Source organism: Nomascus leucogenys, chromosome 20 (genome assembly GCF_006542625.1).
Source record: "Nomascus leucogenys isolate Asia chromosome 20, Asia_NLE_v1, whole genome shotgun sequence".
In the NCBI taxonomy this organism is placed as follows: Eukaryota; Metazoa; Chordata; class Mammalia; order Primates; family Hylobatidae; genus Nomascus; species Nomascus leucogenys.
This window is the reverse complement of record NC_044400.1, coordinates 76,731,453-76,746,960: the sequence shown is the minus strand read 5'-3', so window position 1 is coordinate 76,746,960 and position 15,508 is coordinate 76,731,453. Positions and strand designations below refer to the sequence as shown.

Genomic DNA, 15,508 nt, shown 5'->3' with positions numbered 1-15,508 from the left:
CTGCTTAGCATATAGGCACTTAGTCGCCAGTAGCGCTCCCCAGAGGGCCACCCTCCTAGGAGGGAATCCAGATTTGCAAACGGTCAAGGAGGAAAAGCCACCTGGCTTATAGTCATCTCCCCCGGCCAATCTGGCCCTGTGGCCCCCACAGGGCTGCGGAGGAAATGCAAAGTGCCAGCAGTTCCTGGCTTTCGTTAGAGCCCCAGAGCCTGACTGCTGAGAACGGCCAAGATTCGAATGATTGGCTTCCAATATGACTCCCCGCAGTCAGATTCTACGGAAGGCCCTCCCCAGCCCCACCTCATCATTTCACAGACTCTCAGAAAAGACAGGGGGAAATGTCAACCTGAGGCAGCCAAGGGCCCTGCATGCCTGAAAGCAGCTGCTTGTGGAATGAGAGTAAGGGGGAAAGGAGGAGCAGGCAGGGGGCCTTGGCATCTCCCTCGGCACAGACTCTGCACCCCCAACTCCCAGCCACGCCAGGCTCAGGCCTAGGCACCTCTGTGCTGGGCCGAAGCCACAGGCCAGTCCTGCTCCCCAGCCTCCCATCTCTGCCCCCACCTCACAAACCAGGGGACCTTTCAGAGATGCTGATGGTTCTGTCAGCCATGGCCCCAAACCCTCCTGTTGCTGCCCTGAGATCAAGTCCAGCGTCCCGGGCATGGTGCAGGAAGCTCTGTGGGGCCTTGTCCTGCACACCTGCCTGCTCCCAGCTGCCCAGCCTCTGCACACGCGGGGACTTCCTCCTGGAACACCCTCACTGCCTCCTCTCACTCCCCTGCCCGGCCAGGTCCTTCTCGTCCTCACGGGTTCTGTGGCCCTTCCCTGCTTGTCCCCACCCTCACTCGTCCCCTACTCTGTTCTCCACTGCCCCAGGGCTCCCGTCTTCGAGGAGGTGATTGTGAGGGGCAGTCCTAGCCTGGACTGAGAGCCCTTGAAGACAGGGGCCAGGCCTGAGTCGCCCATGTCCCCTTGACCAGCCATGGCCACACTGTGCGCTGAGCTGCACTGGCCTCTGTTTCCACAACACAAGACTAGGGCAAGAACATCCCCCAGTGATGGACAAGGACAGCGAGGCTCATTCCAGCAGCCTGTGACCCCTAGAGGGCGCAAGAGGATAAGCAGAAGTGCCGGGTGGGCCGCAGGAAGGGCGGCCTCTGCCCACCTCTAAAGAGCATAGGAGGATGTTGAGAACCCAACACAGGCTGGCTGGGGTCGGCAGTGGTGGTGCAATCGATGCGCTTATATTGAAGGATGGGAGTGGAGAGAGTTGCGTGAGAAGAGGGACGTGGAATGGGGGAAGGGGGCCCTGACGTGCTCTGACGTGTGGCTGAGTCCTCAACAGTGCCAGGCTCAGACTTGGCTCCCAGGACCTGGGCACAAGCTCCTGACCTGACCCCTGCCACACAGATTTGACGTGAGGATTAAGTAAGTCAAAATACGTCAAGCATTGAGAACAACGGCCAGGGAACAGTGAGCCTCCCTGAGTGTCAGCTGTTTTCATCATTATCTACAGCCAGTCCCCATATCTGTCTTGGCAGCTGTTTTTTTCCTGTGTGTCTCAAGAAACTGAATCTGATGACCATCAGGGTCCCTTTGAAGGGCTCTTCCAGTTTTAATATTTAGAGATGCACATTCCAGCTCCAAATGCCCAGGCCAGGAAGATGGGATGCCGCTCTGGGAATTCCAACTCTTCTGTTTCCTGAGATACGGAAGCAATCTTTTTCCCCTTTGGTGCCCGGTATGCAGGCATAGTGAATCCATCCCTCTTCTATACAAACATAGACTGTGTAGCCCTGTCCACGCATCATTACGATAATTTGTTGTTGTCTATTTCTTCTGCTGACACATGGCCTGCGGGACTCTAATGACTAACAAGTACTGAATGCTTCTACTTGCTGGGCTCTGCTCTAAAAACTTTACATACTGCCAAGTCTTTAACACTCTCAACTATCGTGTGAGACAGCAAGTGCTATCACAGCCCCCATTTCACAGACGATGAAACCAAGTCGCAGAGAGGTTAAATTATCTGCCCAAGATCACACAGCTAATGAGTGGCAAGACTGCAGTGGGAGCTCCATTTTCTTCCCTGAGCCTGCATTCCTAACCTCTGCAATATGGTTTCCATTAACAGCATGTGGTACACAGTAGGAGTAGGTGCTCATTAAACATTGGCTGAAGGACAGTCATGCTGTTAAACTGGATGATCCCTTTCCTTCTTCCTATTTGGAAGTTATTGGCTGATACTCTGGCCAGAGTCAGCTAAGGATGTATTTTCTTTTTTCTGCATCAATATCCTGCTGATAGCAAAAGAAAAAAATATGGGAAGAAAAGTCTTTCAGCTTTGCAGAGCATTAATATGAGTCAGCAGCCTTATCAAACTGAAATCCAATTCAAAGGGGCTTGGGCAGCAAACCAGGAAGCTTCAGGCCCAGGCTCAGCGATGTCATCAGACAGGATGGGGATCTTAGGTGGGTCACTGAGTGGGCTCCTTATCTGTGTGCTGTGAATAAAATATCTTCCAGGCCTATCTTTCAGTAGTGTTGAGAGAAAAAGAAGGTCATGTGTGTATATGCCGAGAAAAAGCATATGAAGTTCTCACACAACTGTGTGGACGTGGGGGTCTTGTGAAAGCGCAGATCCTGCTTGGGAATGGTGGAGGGCAGGATTCTGCATTCTAACCAGCTCCCAGTGTTGCCGATGCTGTGGTCTGTGGATCACACCGGGAGGAGCAGAGCGGATTGGGAGAGACCTGCGGTGTGCAAGGGGAGGAAAGGATCTGCTGAGGCTTGGCTTTCCCACGGGTCTGAGGAGCTGAGTCTGTGCTGAAGGCAGGGCGGCCAATGGAGGGTTCTGAGCCGAGCTGCCACACGGGCTGGTGCTTAAGACAGGGAAATGGGTGCAGAGCAGCATCAGAGGGCTCGTTCCCTGGGCCTAGTACACACTGACTGGCACACACAGGACGAGCCTAATGTGTACCAAGAGGAACCCAATGGTGACTGGGGTCTTAGGAGTCACTCAGCACCTACCCAGGCCCTGTCTGTGGCAACTCTTAGCAACTATCATTTTATAAATAGAGGAACAGACGCTCAGAGAGGTTAAGTAATGTGTTCAAGATCACAGAGCTCCAAACAACAGAGCCCAGAGTCAAAGCTGGATTTGCAGATTTCTCTCCCATCGGTGTCCAACCCTTTGAATTTGAGAACTTTTTTGCTTCTCTGTGGTTGGCAGGCTTCACAAAAATAAGCAGGGACCTTTTTTCTTTTTTTTGCTCATCAGCTATCGTTAGTGTTAGTGTATTTTATGTGTGGCCTAAGACAATTCTTCTTCTTCCAATGTGGCCCAGGGAAGCCAAAAGGTTGGACACCCATGCACCAGGGGTTTGTATCCCTGGCCTCCCATCAGAATAGTTCAGGGAGTTTTAAAACCCTCAATGCCAGGGCCTCCACTCCAGACCAATCACATCAGAACCTCAGAATGAAGGCCAGGAAAAGGCATTGTTAAAGAACTCTGCAGGCAAAACAGGGCAGTCAGGAAAGTAAATCAATGCTCTGTCTACACCAGTGGGCGTCAACCCCAGAGCCCACCATCATCATTGGGGAGCTCTAAAAACCCCAATGCCCAGCCAGGTTGCACCCCAGTCTGATTAAGTCAGAAACTCTGGGATGGAGACCCATCTGGGGCCCAAGAATCAGTACTTTTTAAAGCTCCCAGATAATTTCAATGTGTAATTTCAGGTTTAGGACCAGTGTTCTATGCTCCAGAGCCTTCAATCATCGGATAGATGGATGGATGGATGGATGGATGGATGGATGGATAAGTAGGTGGATGGATGGATGGATGAGTAGGTGGATGGATAGGTGGGTGGGTGGATGGATGGATGGGTGGGTGGATGGATGGATAGATAAATGGGTGGGAGGGCAGATGGATGGATGGGTGGATGGGTGGATGGATGGATGGGTGGATGGATGGATGGATGGATGGATGGATGGATGGGTAGATGGATGGATGGATAAATGAGTGGGAGGGCAGATGGATGGATGGATGGATAAATGGGTGGGAGGGCAGATGGATGGATGGGTAGATGGATGGAAGGGTGGATGGATGGATGGAAGCGTTGATGGGTGGATGGATGGGTGGATGGATGGATAAGTAAATAAATGGATGAATGAATTTACTGTTGTTGTTGGTTTTTTTTTCCCTGAGGCTCTATATAACCAGCTACAACATGCATCTGTTAGATTTAATGATGTTAAGCCTCGGGATTCCAAATCTCTAGTCTGAATATCTTTATGTTCCCTCCCGCCCCCTCCAGCATTACCAGAGCCTGCAGCTCCTGAGAATCGCACAATAGCCCTTCGGCTGCAATCATTCTTTCCGTCAGAGTCATCATGAGCTGTCGGGCTTTGGAGCTGGAACACTTAAACTGGTCCACAAGAAACTGCTGGATGTTTGCCATCTGTTTCCAGAAAGCTTCCATCTGTGAAATGAGCACAAGCAGCAAGAAGTGAGGGGAAAAACTTATTTAAGAAAGCCAAACGGTGCGTGCTCGGGAATTACAATTCACTCCTTATCACAAACAAAGATTGTAAACAATTCTACAATTTCAGTGAGTTTATCTTGGCAACAATCACCAAGATACTTGGCAACAAGTAAAGTTCCTTCTGGTTCCATTGCAGGTGTCAGTCAGTTTTGCAACCGTGTTTCAGCAGACACGAAAGCACTGCTGCTAAGGAAAGAAAGCAGTAGCTTGTCCAGCCTACAGACTCTTACACGGGTCATTACAGCTACTTAGGGGCAGATGAAATGTGACAATGTGCTCACGGAAGCTTTGGGAATTTTAAAAGGGATTAAATACTTCCTGGAAGTAAAAGCATAAACAGATGTTTAAATATTAGTTATTGTCCTAAAAGTACAAAAGCTTACTCTGGCAGAGAGGATGCTGACCATGAAAACATTTTGCTTTAAAATCTTCCCTCCCCCTCATTTTAGCAGGAGCAGAGCTGGGAATTCCCAAGTGGCTTAGAATGCAGGAGGTTTAATTGCACCATCACAGCCAGTCAGACCTCTAAGGACAATGACACTAGGAATCGGAACAACTTTCCCTCATGGCCCGCAGGCTGTTCGCCAGGCTCTGTGCTTCCCACATTTGATATCATGATAAAGTATGTATCTGGAGGTGTAGGAAAAGGCTCGGGGGAGTTAGGTCACTTGTCAGAGGTCATGGAGCCAGTGAAAGCCAGGATTTGGTTCAGGTCCATTTAACTCCATGGCTGAGGTTGCCTCCATCTTGGCTCAGCCTCTCAGAGGCTGAAATGGACACTTCTGGCTGGACCAGGCATGGGAGGGGGCAGGGGTTAGTGTCACCAGAAACCCATGCTGATCTTGTTGCTGTGACTCAAGATCATGAAACTCTGTCAGCCTCAACTGCGGCGTCGGTCTGGCTCTGCCAGGAGGAAATCTGCACCCAGATGAATGCCCTCCATCAATGCAGCTTCCCATCTCAGGGCCCCATTGCCTCCCAGTAAACCCCATACATGCTGCTAGTCAGCTCCTCCTCTCATCCCTGCCAGGAGGGACCTCGAACCTGCCTGGCACCCTCACACTCTCACCCTGCTCTTCCCCTTGAAGCCATCAGATGACGGCCTTCCACCTGCCATGAGACTGCAGACTGTCCCCCGCCAACTCTGCACACCCCGCTCTGCTTACAAACTCCTGATTCTCTTGGCGTCCATGACATGATTTTCTCCTGCTTCTGCAAAGCCCACCCAATTCCTCCTCTGCTTTCTTGTCCCGATCCTTTTCATCCCCTCCTCCTTAAATATGGGCAGGATCCAGGATTTGGCACCAAGCTCTTTTCTCTTCCCATTTTACACACCACTTCTAGGCCAGAGGTCACCATTTTTGGAGGTCACTAATACTTTGGAGAATCTCATGAAAACTCTGAACCCTGTCCCTGAGAAAGGCAGACATGGATAAGATACTGCACACAGCGTTGGGGGTTCTGTGGACTACTGGAATCCAGGCTGGCCCTCTTCCTTAGTATCCCGGCCCACAGTTCTAAGAATATTCTGGCCCTCCAGGTCCTCTAACCTGGGCTCTCATGGAGACCCTCCATCTCCAAGCCTCTCCTCTCAATATTGGACCTATTCGGAGGACAGGAGCATTGGCTACCTCCCTCCCATGAGCTTCTTGCTCTGAGGCCCTTATTTCAGCAGCACTGACCCTGGACCCCCTGCTCCTCCCCACCCGCCACCCCATGGTAGACCACCATAGCTTCTCTCACACGTTTCCTCACCTCTCCATCCTATTGCAGTTGCCTTAATAAAGTTCCTGGGGGACTAGCCCAGTAGCTCTTCACCACCCTCCACTCAGTGCCTGGGCAGCCCTTCTAAAGCAGAAGCTAAACCCCGCCACCCCCTGCTTCAAAGCTTCAGTGACTCCCACCTCACTGGCATAAGACACAAGCCCTCTGGCCAGATCCCTCTGGCTTTACCTTACCTCGACTTGCTCTCAGCCCTCTTTAGCTCCCATCTCCGCCCCACCACTGGCCAGCACCCACACTTCTCCCAGCCAGCCTCTCCATGGTCCCTTCTTCTATGGAGGCTTTCCTAAGCCTGGGGTAAAATGAATTCTTCCCTCCACTGTGCCTGCCTCCAGCCTTCTCCTGTGCTTCCTTCTATCACAAGACGTGTCACCTGGTGAAGCCCTCATCTGCTCACCTGTTTGTCTCTCCTGGCTTCTCTCAGGCAGGGCCATGTCTAAATGATTTTTGAGTCCCCAGTGCCCAGCACAATCCCTGGTGAAGAGCAAGTGCCAAGGACATGTTTGTTTAATACATAATATATGAACATGGGGTGGTGGAACCCAAAATAAAGGAAAAAGATGTTTCAGAGAAGCCATTCTGCCTGGAATTTAAAACTTGCTTTCACGAGCGATGCCTAGCAGCTTTCTTCTACTCTATTCCAAAGGGCAGTGATGACATCAAGGGTTATAGCAATCTTTGCTTTGAATGATAAAAAGACCAATCTGAAATTTAAATGAGGATAATTCATGATATAAAAAATAAACCTCCCTTTGTGAATCTTTGCTGCTTAATTACTTCTTCCCTATCACTTAGCATCAGAAACTGGATCCTGCCTCAAGGGCAGAATGCGATAGGGGAATTCAAGTATTAGGCACACTTCTAACTATCATCTCTTTAATTTAGCCAATTTAACTGTTTTAGAAACCAAAATTTGTGTACAGGAAAGAAAGTCCGGCACGCACATTATCGATTAGCTGTTCAGAGTATTCTCTCTCCTTTTTTTCCACATCAGCCAGGGTGATGTACTCAGAGTCACCAGCCCCCGACATTTCTGTGTTTGACAGTTTGACCTGAAGTCCCTTTTCTAGTTCCTCCAAATCCTGAAGAAGAAAAAAAGAAGCAAATAAACAAAGTTTAGTGTGTCTTAAATTCTAGAAAAATAAATGCTTTTATTTTTCGCATTTCACAAAATATTTTTAAACAACAGTTAAATGCTCTGTGGGTTGTTGTGCATGAGGTTTGACCCATTTTCTCGTTAAACATAGAGCCTCAAGAATAATGGATTATTTTCTTCTATATCCTCCCTCAAAAAAAAAAAAAAAAAAAAAAAAACTAGACCATACTTTAAAAATAAATAAAATAGTATCTTTCAATCATTATGAAGTCCTGGAAAATATCATGACATCCAGTGGGTTGGGAAGAAATGTTTCTTTGCTCCTCTTCTGGTTTTCCTGGGAAAGAACAACACCCCAGGGCAGGAAGTAGTGTGTATCTGATTGGTTGGTTTAAAGGCCAGAAACTTGCCCAGCCTCTTCCTGGTTGTGATGCGCCAATCAGGGGAGGCCATTGCTCTGGTGTTACATCAGCCTAGAGTGAGCTGGGTAGCCAAGGCCCTGTTTATGTGTGGGGAAGCCTGAGGTGGCCCAGCATTGCCCATGACTAGCTAGGCAATTGAGTGAATTCTGGGATTCAGTATTAGGAAGCCATGATAGCTGTGCATCTAAGCCACGTCCTCCAAGCTGGCCTCTAATCAGTAATAAAGCTACATTTCTCTGTCTTCCTGACTCTCTCAAATGATTCTGAACTCAGGAAGGAAAAGGTGAATCCTAAGTATAGAGTCCTACAGACCCCAAGATAGAGTGTGGGAGGCAGTTCTATTTTGTCTATGTTCATTGTCACATAGCCAACAGTGTGACATGGGTCAAGGTTCACTAGGAAAAATAACATTGATATAAACTACTACTGAAGACCCAAGCTGAGGCCATATGTGTTTCCTAATCCTCACGGCATCTCTGCAAAAGAGAAATTACGACCCATTTCCAGGTGAGAAAGCTTGTTTATGGAAGGTAAGATAGTTTGTCCAAAGACGCCCAGGTAGGAAGGGGCAGTGCTAGGCTTGTCCTTACTCTTCCAAATTCTGGGCACTCCTTGTCCTCTTCTGAAAGCTTTAAGGTCACTGCAAGTGTTAAATGAAATTATGCATTTAAATCACTTGGCTAGACTGTCTCAATAAATAGTAGCCACTATTATAATTAACATGCTTGCTCAAGTTCAGACAGCCTTGTTTAACTGGTAGAGATGGAATTTGATCTGAGGTCTGCAGACTCCAAGGCTCTTATTCTTTCCATTATAACAGACAGTATTGTTTCATTATTACTAATACCATTATAAATGTCATCGTCATCATTATCATTTTTGCCACTGGAAAGTCATTTGAATTCATAGAGTCTCAGTTTCCTCAGCTGTAAAACAAAAATAACAATGGCCACTCACAGGGCTGTCATAACTTTTAAATGAAATAATGTATGTCAAGCATGACGTGCACTGCCTGAGGACCATGACCATGGTGGTGACACTGAGGATGACAATGAAGACGATGATGTCCTTCCTCCTTCCTGGGATGCAGTGAGTCATCCTTCCTCATGGAATCCAGTGGAGTAAAGAAGAAACATTCCTTCCCAAACACCCAGGTCTCACGGTGGTGGGAACAAGGATGATGATGATGACGATGAGGATTCTAATGAAGGTGAAAGTAGAGGTAGCCGTAAAGGTGATAAAGATGGTGATGATGGTGGTGCTGATGAAGACTATCACAACAATGATGCGATGATGATAGCAGTAATGAAAATGATGACAATAACAATGATGATGATAATGAAAATGATGGCAGGGGATGAACAGTAAGAGGCTGGTGATAGTAGTAATGAGAATAATGATGACAATGACGGTGAGGATAAGGTGAGGTAGGAGACTGGCAGGACTTGTTTTCTGATCACAACCCTGCTGATCAAAACGGGATCTAGTCCAGACAGGATAAAGTGAAGAAACTGGCAGGAACCAGTGGATGGTGATGAAAGTGATCCCTGGCTGCCCTCATTGCTCATTAGCATAAGACACTCCCACCAGCACAACCACAGATTACAAATGTCATGTCAACAACCCAAAAGTTACCACCCCTTTCCATGGCAACAACCCAGAAGTTACTGTCCCCTTTTTAGAAAGTTCTGAATAACCTGTCCCTCAATTTGCAATGAACTGCCCTTTAATTTGCATGTAATTGAAAGCAGGTTTACATGAGTATAAGTACAGTTGCCAAGCACCCATATGTTACCAACTCTGGGCACACTGCCTATGGGTTAGCTCTGCTCCTCAAGGAGTGCCACCATTCACTGAAACACTACTGTCTAACACCACTGGCTGTCCCTTGAATTCCTTCCTGGGTGAAGCCAAGTACCCTCCCAGGCTAAACCCTATTCTGGAGCTTGCCTGCCCTGCAACATTGGTAGTGGTGATGGTAATGAGGATGGTGATGATGATTATGGTGGTAATGAAGATGATGGTGGTGGTGATGGTAGTAATGAGAATGCCAATAATTACAACAATGATAAAAATGATGCTCATGATGATGGTAATGAGGACACAAGGATGGTGATGGTGTTGGTGATGGTAGTGGTCATGAGGATGATGATGGTGGTAAAGACAAAGAATGATGATGTCTGTGGTGACAATAGCAAAGATGATGGTGGTTATGGTGATGACAACAATGACATGATGAAGAAGAGAACTGTGATAGTAGTAGTGGTGGTGATGGTGGTACAAAATAAAAATGGTGGTGATAACGAAGATGATGATGATTTTGGTGGTGGTTGTGAAAATGAGGATGACAGCAGCCATCACATATTCACAGCCAACTATGACGTTGCTAGGTGTATCATACACATCTCTCTTATCCTTTCTGCACTCTCGCAGAACAGGAATTATCTCACTACACAAAAAGGAAACTAGGATTCTGAGAGCTTGTAAAAGATAAAGCCAGGATACCAACCTTAACCAGTCTGACTCCAAGCCCTGACTCTGCTGCGCATGAAACAAAATAAACTCTCCATAAAAGACTCAGAATAGAATACAAAGTAGTATACATAGCTATAACCGATAAACAAATTATGTCTTTAGAAATATCCCAAACGTGTGCAGAAAAAAACATTAACAGTGACCGTCTTTGAGTAGTAGATATGACCAATATTCTTCTCTTTGCTGTAAATAGTATTCCAAATTTTAATAATACACTTTTTAAATATTTGTATACAAACTTTTATATTTCACTATACTGGTTAAAAAGTATATATTGTAATAAGCTATTTTATACATGAAAGAAAAATACTTTTGTATCATAAGTTGTATATATTATAATAAACTATTTTTAAGTTACCTTGAAACATAGGTTGAAGACTTACTTACATTTTCTTGTTTTGAAAGGATCTTCTGGTATAATTCATCATCTGACTTCTTTTTAGGAAGAAGGTCAAGGAGGCACATTTTAAAAATCTGAATAAACATCTATTGCCAAGAAAGAAAAGATAACAAAAGTTTAACCAATGATATTGTCTTTTGCTTTCTGTTGTCTCTTCTCCCTCCCTCCCTCGTTGCCTCTCCTTCTTTTCTTCTCTTTCACCCTCTCTTCACATATGTTTTTTGCTGAAGGAAAGGACCTCAGATTATAAATCATGACAATGGCCCATAATGGATTACATTTTCATGAAGCTTCCTTAAAAAGCTTCATTTCTTCCTCATGCATGTATTCAACAAATACTAGGTGCTTACTCTGTGCAAGGCCCTCCACATCCCCCATTTCCATGTGTGAAGAAAATATAGAAAGCAAAGGAGGCCGGGCGCGGTGGCTCACGCCTGTAATCTCAGCACTTTGGGATGCTGAGGCAGGCGGATCACAAGGTCAGGAGATCAAGACCATCCTGTGAATGGTGAAACCCTGTCTCTACTAAAAATACAAAAAATTAGCCAGGTGTGGTGGCGGGCGCCTGTAGTCCCAGCTACTCAGGAGGCTGAGGCAGGAGAATGGCGTGAACCGGGGAGGTGGAGCTTGCAGTGAGCCGAGATTGTGCCACTTCACTCCAGCCTGGGCGACAGAGTGAGACTCCATCTCACAAAAAAAAAAAAAAAAAAAAAAAAGCAAAGGAGGGTTTGCTTCTTTGAAGAAAGAATCAGCAGGATAGTTATATGGAACTGGAAATGCAAAGTTATCCATGTCAGTCTCCTGTTTCAATGGATGGAGACATCCTTTAAACCAGGAAGAACCCTCCCATAAGTGTGGATACCCAGGAAGTATAGAGGGGGTTGTATCCACAATTTGTTGATCTATCCACCCTTGTAAGACATCTGGATTATTTCCAGTTTGGGGCTATTATGAACAATGCTGCTGTGAATATTTGTGTGAATGTAAGTCTTCATTTCTCTGAGATAAATGCCCACAAGTGTAAATGCTGGGTCTTCTGGTAATTGCAAGTTTGATAAGAAATTGCCAAAACATTTTCCAGTATGGCCGTAGGTACCATTTTATATTTCCATCAGCAATGTATGAGTGATCCAGTTTCTCCACATCTTTGCCAGAATTTGGTGGTGTCACTATTTTTTATTTTAGCCATTTTGACAAGTGTGTGGTCATATCTTATTATGAGTTCAACTTGGATTTTCATGCTGGCTTAATGACATGGAACACCTTTTTATGTGTTTACTTACCATCTATATATCATTTTTGGTGAAATATCTGTTGATGTCGTTCCCATTTTCTAACTGGATTGCTTCCTGTCTTCAGCCGAGTTTGGAAATTTCCTTATCTGGTCTAGGTACTAGTCCTTTGGTGGACGTCTGTTTTGCAAACATTTTCTCTCACTCCGTAGCTTGTCTTCTTATCTTCTTAACGAGGTCTTTTGCAAAGCAAAGTTTTTAATTTTGATGAATTCCAGTTAATTTTTCCTTTTATGTGTCATGCTTTTGGTGTCAAGTCTAAAAACTCTTTGCCTAGGTCTAAGTCCTGGAGAATTTCTCTTATATTTTTTTCTTTCTTTCCTTTTTTTTTTTTTTTTTTTTGAGATGGAGTATCACTCTGTCACCCAGGCTGGAGTGCAGTGGTGTAATCTTGGCTCACTGCAACCTTCACCTCCCGGGTTCAAGTGATTCTCCTGCCTCAGCCTCCCAAGTAGCTGGGATTACAAGCATGTGCCACCACACACGGCTAATTTTTGTATTTTTAGTAGAGACAGGGTTTCACCATATTGGCCAGGCTGGTCTTAAACTCCTGACCTCACGTGATCCACCCACCTCGGCCTCCCAAAGTGCTGGGATTATAGGCGTGAGCCAAACATGCCTGGCAGTATTTTTTCTAAAAGATTTATAGTTTATTGTTTACATTTAAGTATGTGATCCCTTTTGAGTTAATTTTTGTATAAGGTGTGAAGTTTAGGTTGAGGTTCTTTTGTCACTGTTATTGTTTATGGATGTCCAATTGTTCCAGTACCATTTATTGAAAAGCTTATCATTCCTCCATTGAAGTGCTTTTGCCTCTTTGTCAAAGGTCATTTAGATATAATAAGGCATTTGAGACGGGGTTTCTCTGTGTTGCCCAGGCTGGTCTCGAACTCCTGAACTCATGCAACCTGCCTGCTTCTGCCTCCCAAAGTGCTGGGATTATAGGCATGAGCCACTGCATCCCACCTGGTAAGGCATTTTTAAATGCAGGGGTTAGCAAACTTTTTCAGTAAAGGGTGACATAGCAAATATTTTTTTGGCTTTGCAGGCCATATGATCTCTTTTGCAACTACTCAGTTCTGTGGTTGTGGCATATGCCACACAGGCGTACAAGGCAATATGGAAAAGAAGGGGCATGGCCAGATTTGGCTCAAGGGCCACAGTTTTTGATCCTTTTTTTAATGGATTAAGGCTTGTTAATCACTCTTCTGGGCCAGCCTGATGTGTGTATTATATATACTATCACTTGATCTCCATGGCATGCGGGGAGGTTGGTACCATCTTCCCCATTTTACAGATGAGAAAATGCCCAGCAACTTGCAGGGGCCACTTGCCTCCTGCCACACAGCCACATGCAACAGAGCTGAGATTTGAACCCAGAACTCTGCCCACCAACCTTCATTATATTTGCCAATGACAATGAGCTCTAAGGAGAAAGTGGTGTCCTGGCTTTCTACCCACTGAAGACTGATATGGTATAAGATATAATAACATTATTTTTGCAAGATGTTAGTTTTGAGTCTACTTTCTTCCTGACCCCAAATGAATCAGTAATGTTTACAGCCCTCATCCTCTCCTTTTCCACAGTGCCAACTTTGAGATAGCTATAGACTCAAATGAAGGTACAAAAATAATACGAGCATACCATGGAGATATTGTAGGGTTGACTTCAGGCCACCTCAGTAAGGTGAATATCACAATAAAGCAAGTCACAAACATTTTTTGGTTTTCCAGTGCATATAAAAGCTATGTTTACACTACACTGTAGTCTAAGTGTACAATAGCAGTATGTCTAAAAAAGTACATACCTTGATTTTAAAAATACCTTCTTCCTAAAAAATGCTAATGATCATCTGAGCCTAAGATGATTATAAAAAAAAAGTTGTTGGGCTGGGCGCGGTGGCTCATACCCATAATCCCAGCACTTTGGGAGGCGGAGGCAGGCGGATCATGAGGTCAAGAGATTGAGACCCATCCTGGCCAACATGGTGAAACCCCATCTCTACTAAAAATGCAAAAATTGTCTGGGCGTGGTGGTGCGCGCCTGTGGTCCCAGCTGCTTGGGAGGCTGAGGCGGGAGAATCGCTTGAGCCTGGGAGGCGGAGGTTGCAGTGAGTTGAGATCTCCATCTCAAAAAAAAAAAAAAAAAAAGTTGTAATCTTTTAGCTGGTGGAGGGTCGTCTCGATGGCTGCTGACTTATGAGGGTAGTGGTTGCTAAAGGTTAGGGTGGCTGTATGGCTGTGGCAGTTTCTTAAAATAAGACCACTGTGAAATTGGCCACATCAACTGACTCTTCCTTTCACAAAAGATTTCTCTGCAGCGTGCCATGCTATTCGATAGCAATTTGCCCACAGTAGAACTTCAAAACTTGGAGTCAATCCTCTCAAACCGTGCAGCTGCTTTACCAAATAAGTTTACATAATATTCTAAATCCTTTTTGTCATTTCAACAATGTTCACAGCATCTTCACCAGAAGCAGATTCCTTCTCTAGAAACTACTTTCATTGCTCATCCATCAGAAGCAGCTCTTCATCCATTCATGTTTCATCATGAGATTGCAGCAGCTCAGTCCCATCTTCAGGCTCCACTTCAAATCCTAGTTTTCTTGCTATTTCCACATTTCCAATGACTTCCTCCACTGAAGTCTTGAATCCCCTCAAAGTCATTCATGAGGATTGAAATCAACCTCTTCCAAACTCTTGTTAATGTTGGTATTTTGATCTCCTCCTATGAATCATGAATATTCTCAATGGCATCCAAAATGGTGAATCCTTTCCAGAAGGTTTTCAATTTACATTGTTCAAATCCTTCAGAGGAAATCTCTATGTATGGCAGTTACAGCCTTAGGAAATGTATTTCTTAAATAATAAGACTTGAAAGTTGAAATTACTCTTTGATCAATGGGCTCAGAATGAATGTTGTGTTAGCAGGCATGAAAATGACATTAACTGCCTTGTACATCTTCATCAGAGCTCTTGGGTGACCAGGGGTTTTGAAAATGACCAGTAACATTTTGAAAAGAATTTTATTTTCAAATAGGTGTCAGTAGGTGTCAATAGTGGGCTTAAACCATGCTATAAACAGCTGTGTTGTGATCCAGGCTTTGTTGTTCCATTTATAGAACACAGGCAGAGTAGATTTAGCATAACCCTTAAGGGCCCTAGGATTTTCAGAGTGGTGGATGAGCACTGGCTTCAACTTAAAGTCATCTCCTGCATTAGCCCCTAGAGAGAGAGTCAGCCTGTTCTTTGAAGCTTTGAAGCCAGGTATTGACTTCTCCTCTTTAGCTATGAAGTCTTAGATGGCATCTTCTTCCATGACCATATTGTGCTATTTCATCTGCATTGAAAATCTGTTGTTTAGTGCAGCCACCTTCCTCAATGATTTTAGCTAGATCTTCTGGGTAACTTGCTGAAGCTTCTCCATCAGCACTTGCT

The 15,508-nt window shown here is 45.3% G+C and overlaps 1 protein-coding gene across 3 annotated transcripts in view; it reads right to left on the bottom strand.

The window, feature by feature from the left end:
• The window catches only part of EVC (EvC ciliary complex subunit 1), a 104,932-nt gene that overhangs the window by 58,111 nt on the left and 31,313 nt on the right, over window positions 1-15,508 (bottom strand). For all 3 annotated transcript variants that reach the window (XM_030801463.1, XM_030801461.1, XM_030801462.1), the window contains exons 6-8: window positions 10,766-10,864; window positions 7,270-7,407; window positions 4,322-4,480 (exon numbers count right to left, since the gene is read on the bottom strand). In XM_030801463.1, coding sequence (XP_030657323.1) covers window positions 4,322-4,480; window positions 7,270-7,407; window positions 10,766-10,864 — 396 coding nt within the window. The remainder of the gene's footprint in view (window positions 1-4,321; window positions 4,481-7,269; window positions 7,408-10,765; window positions 10,865-15,508) is intronic.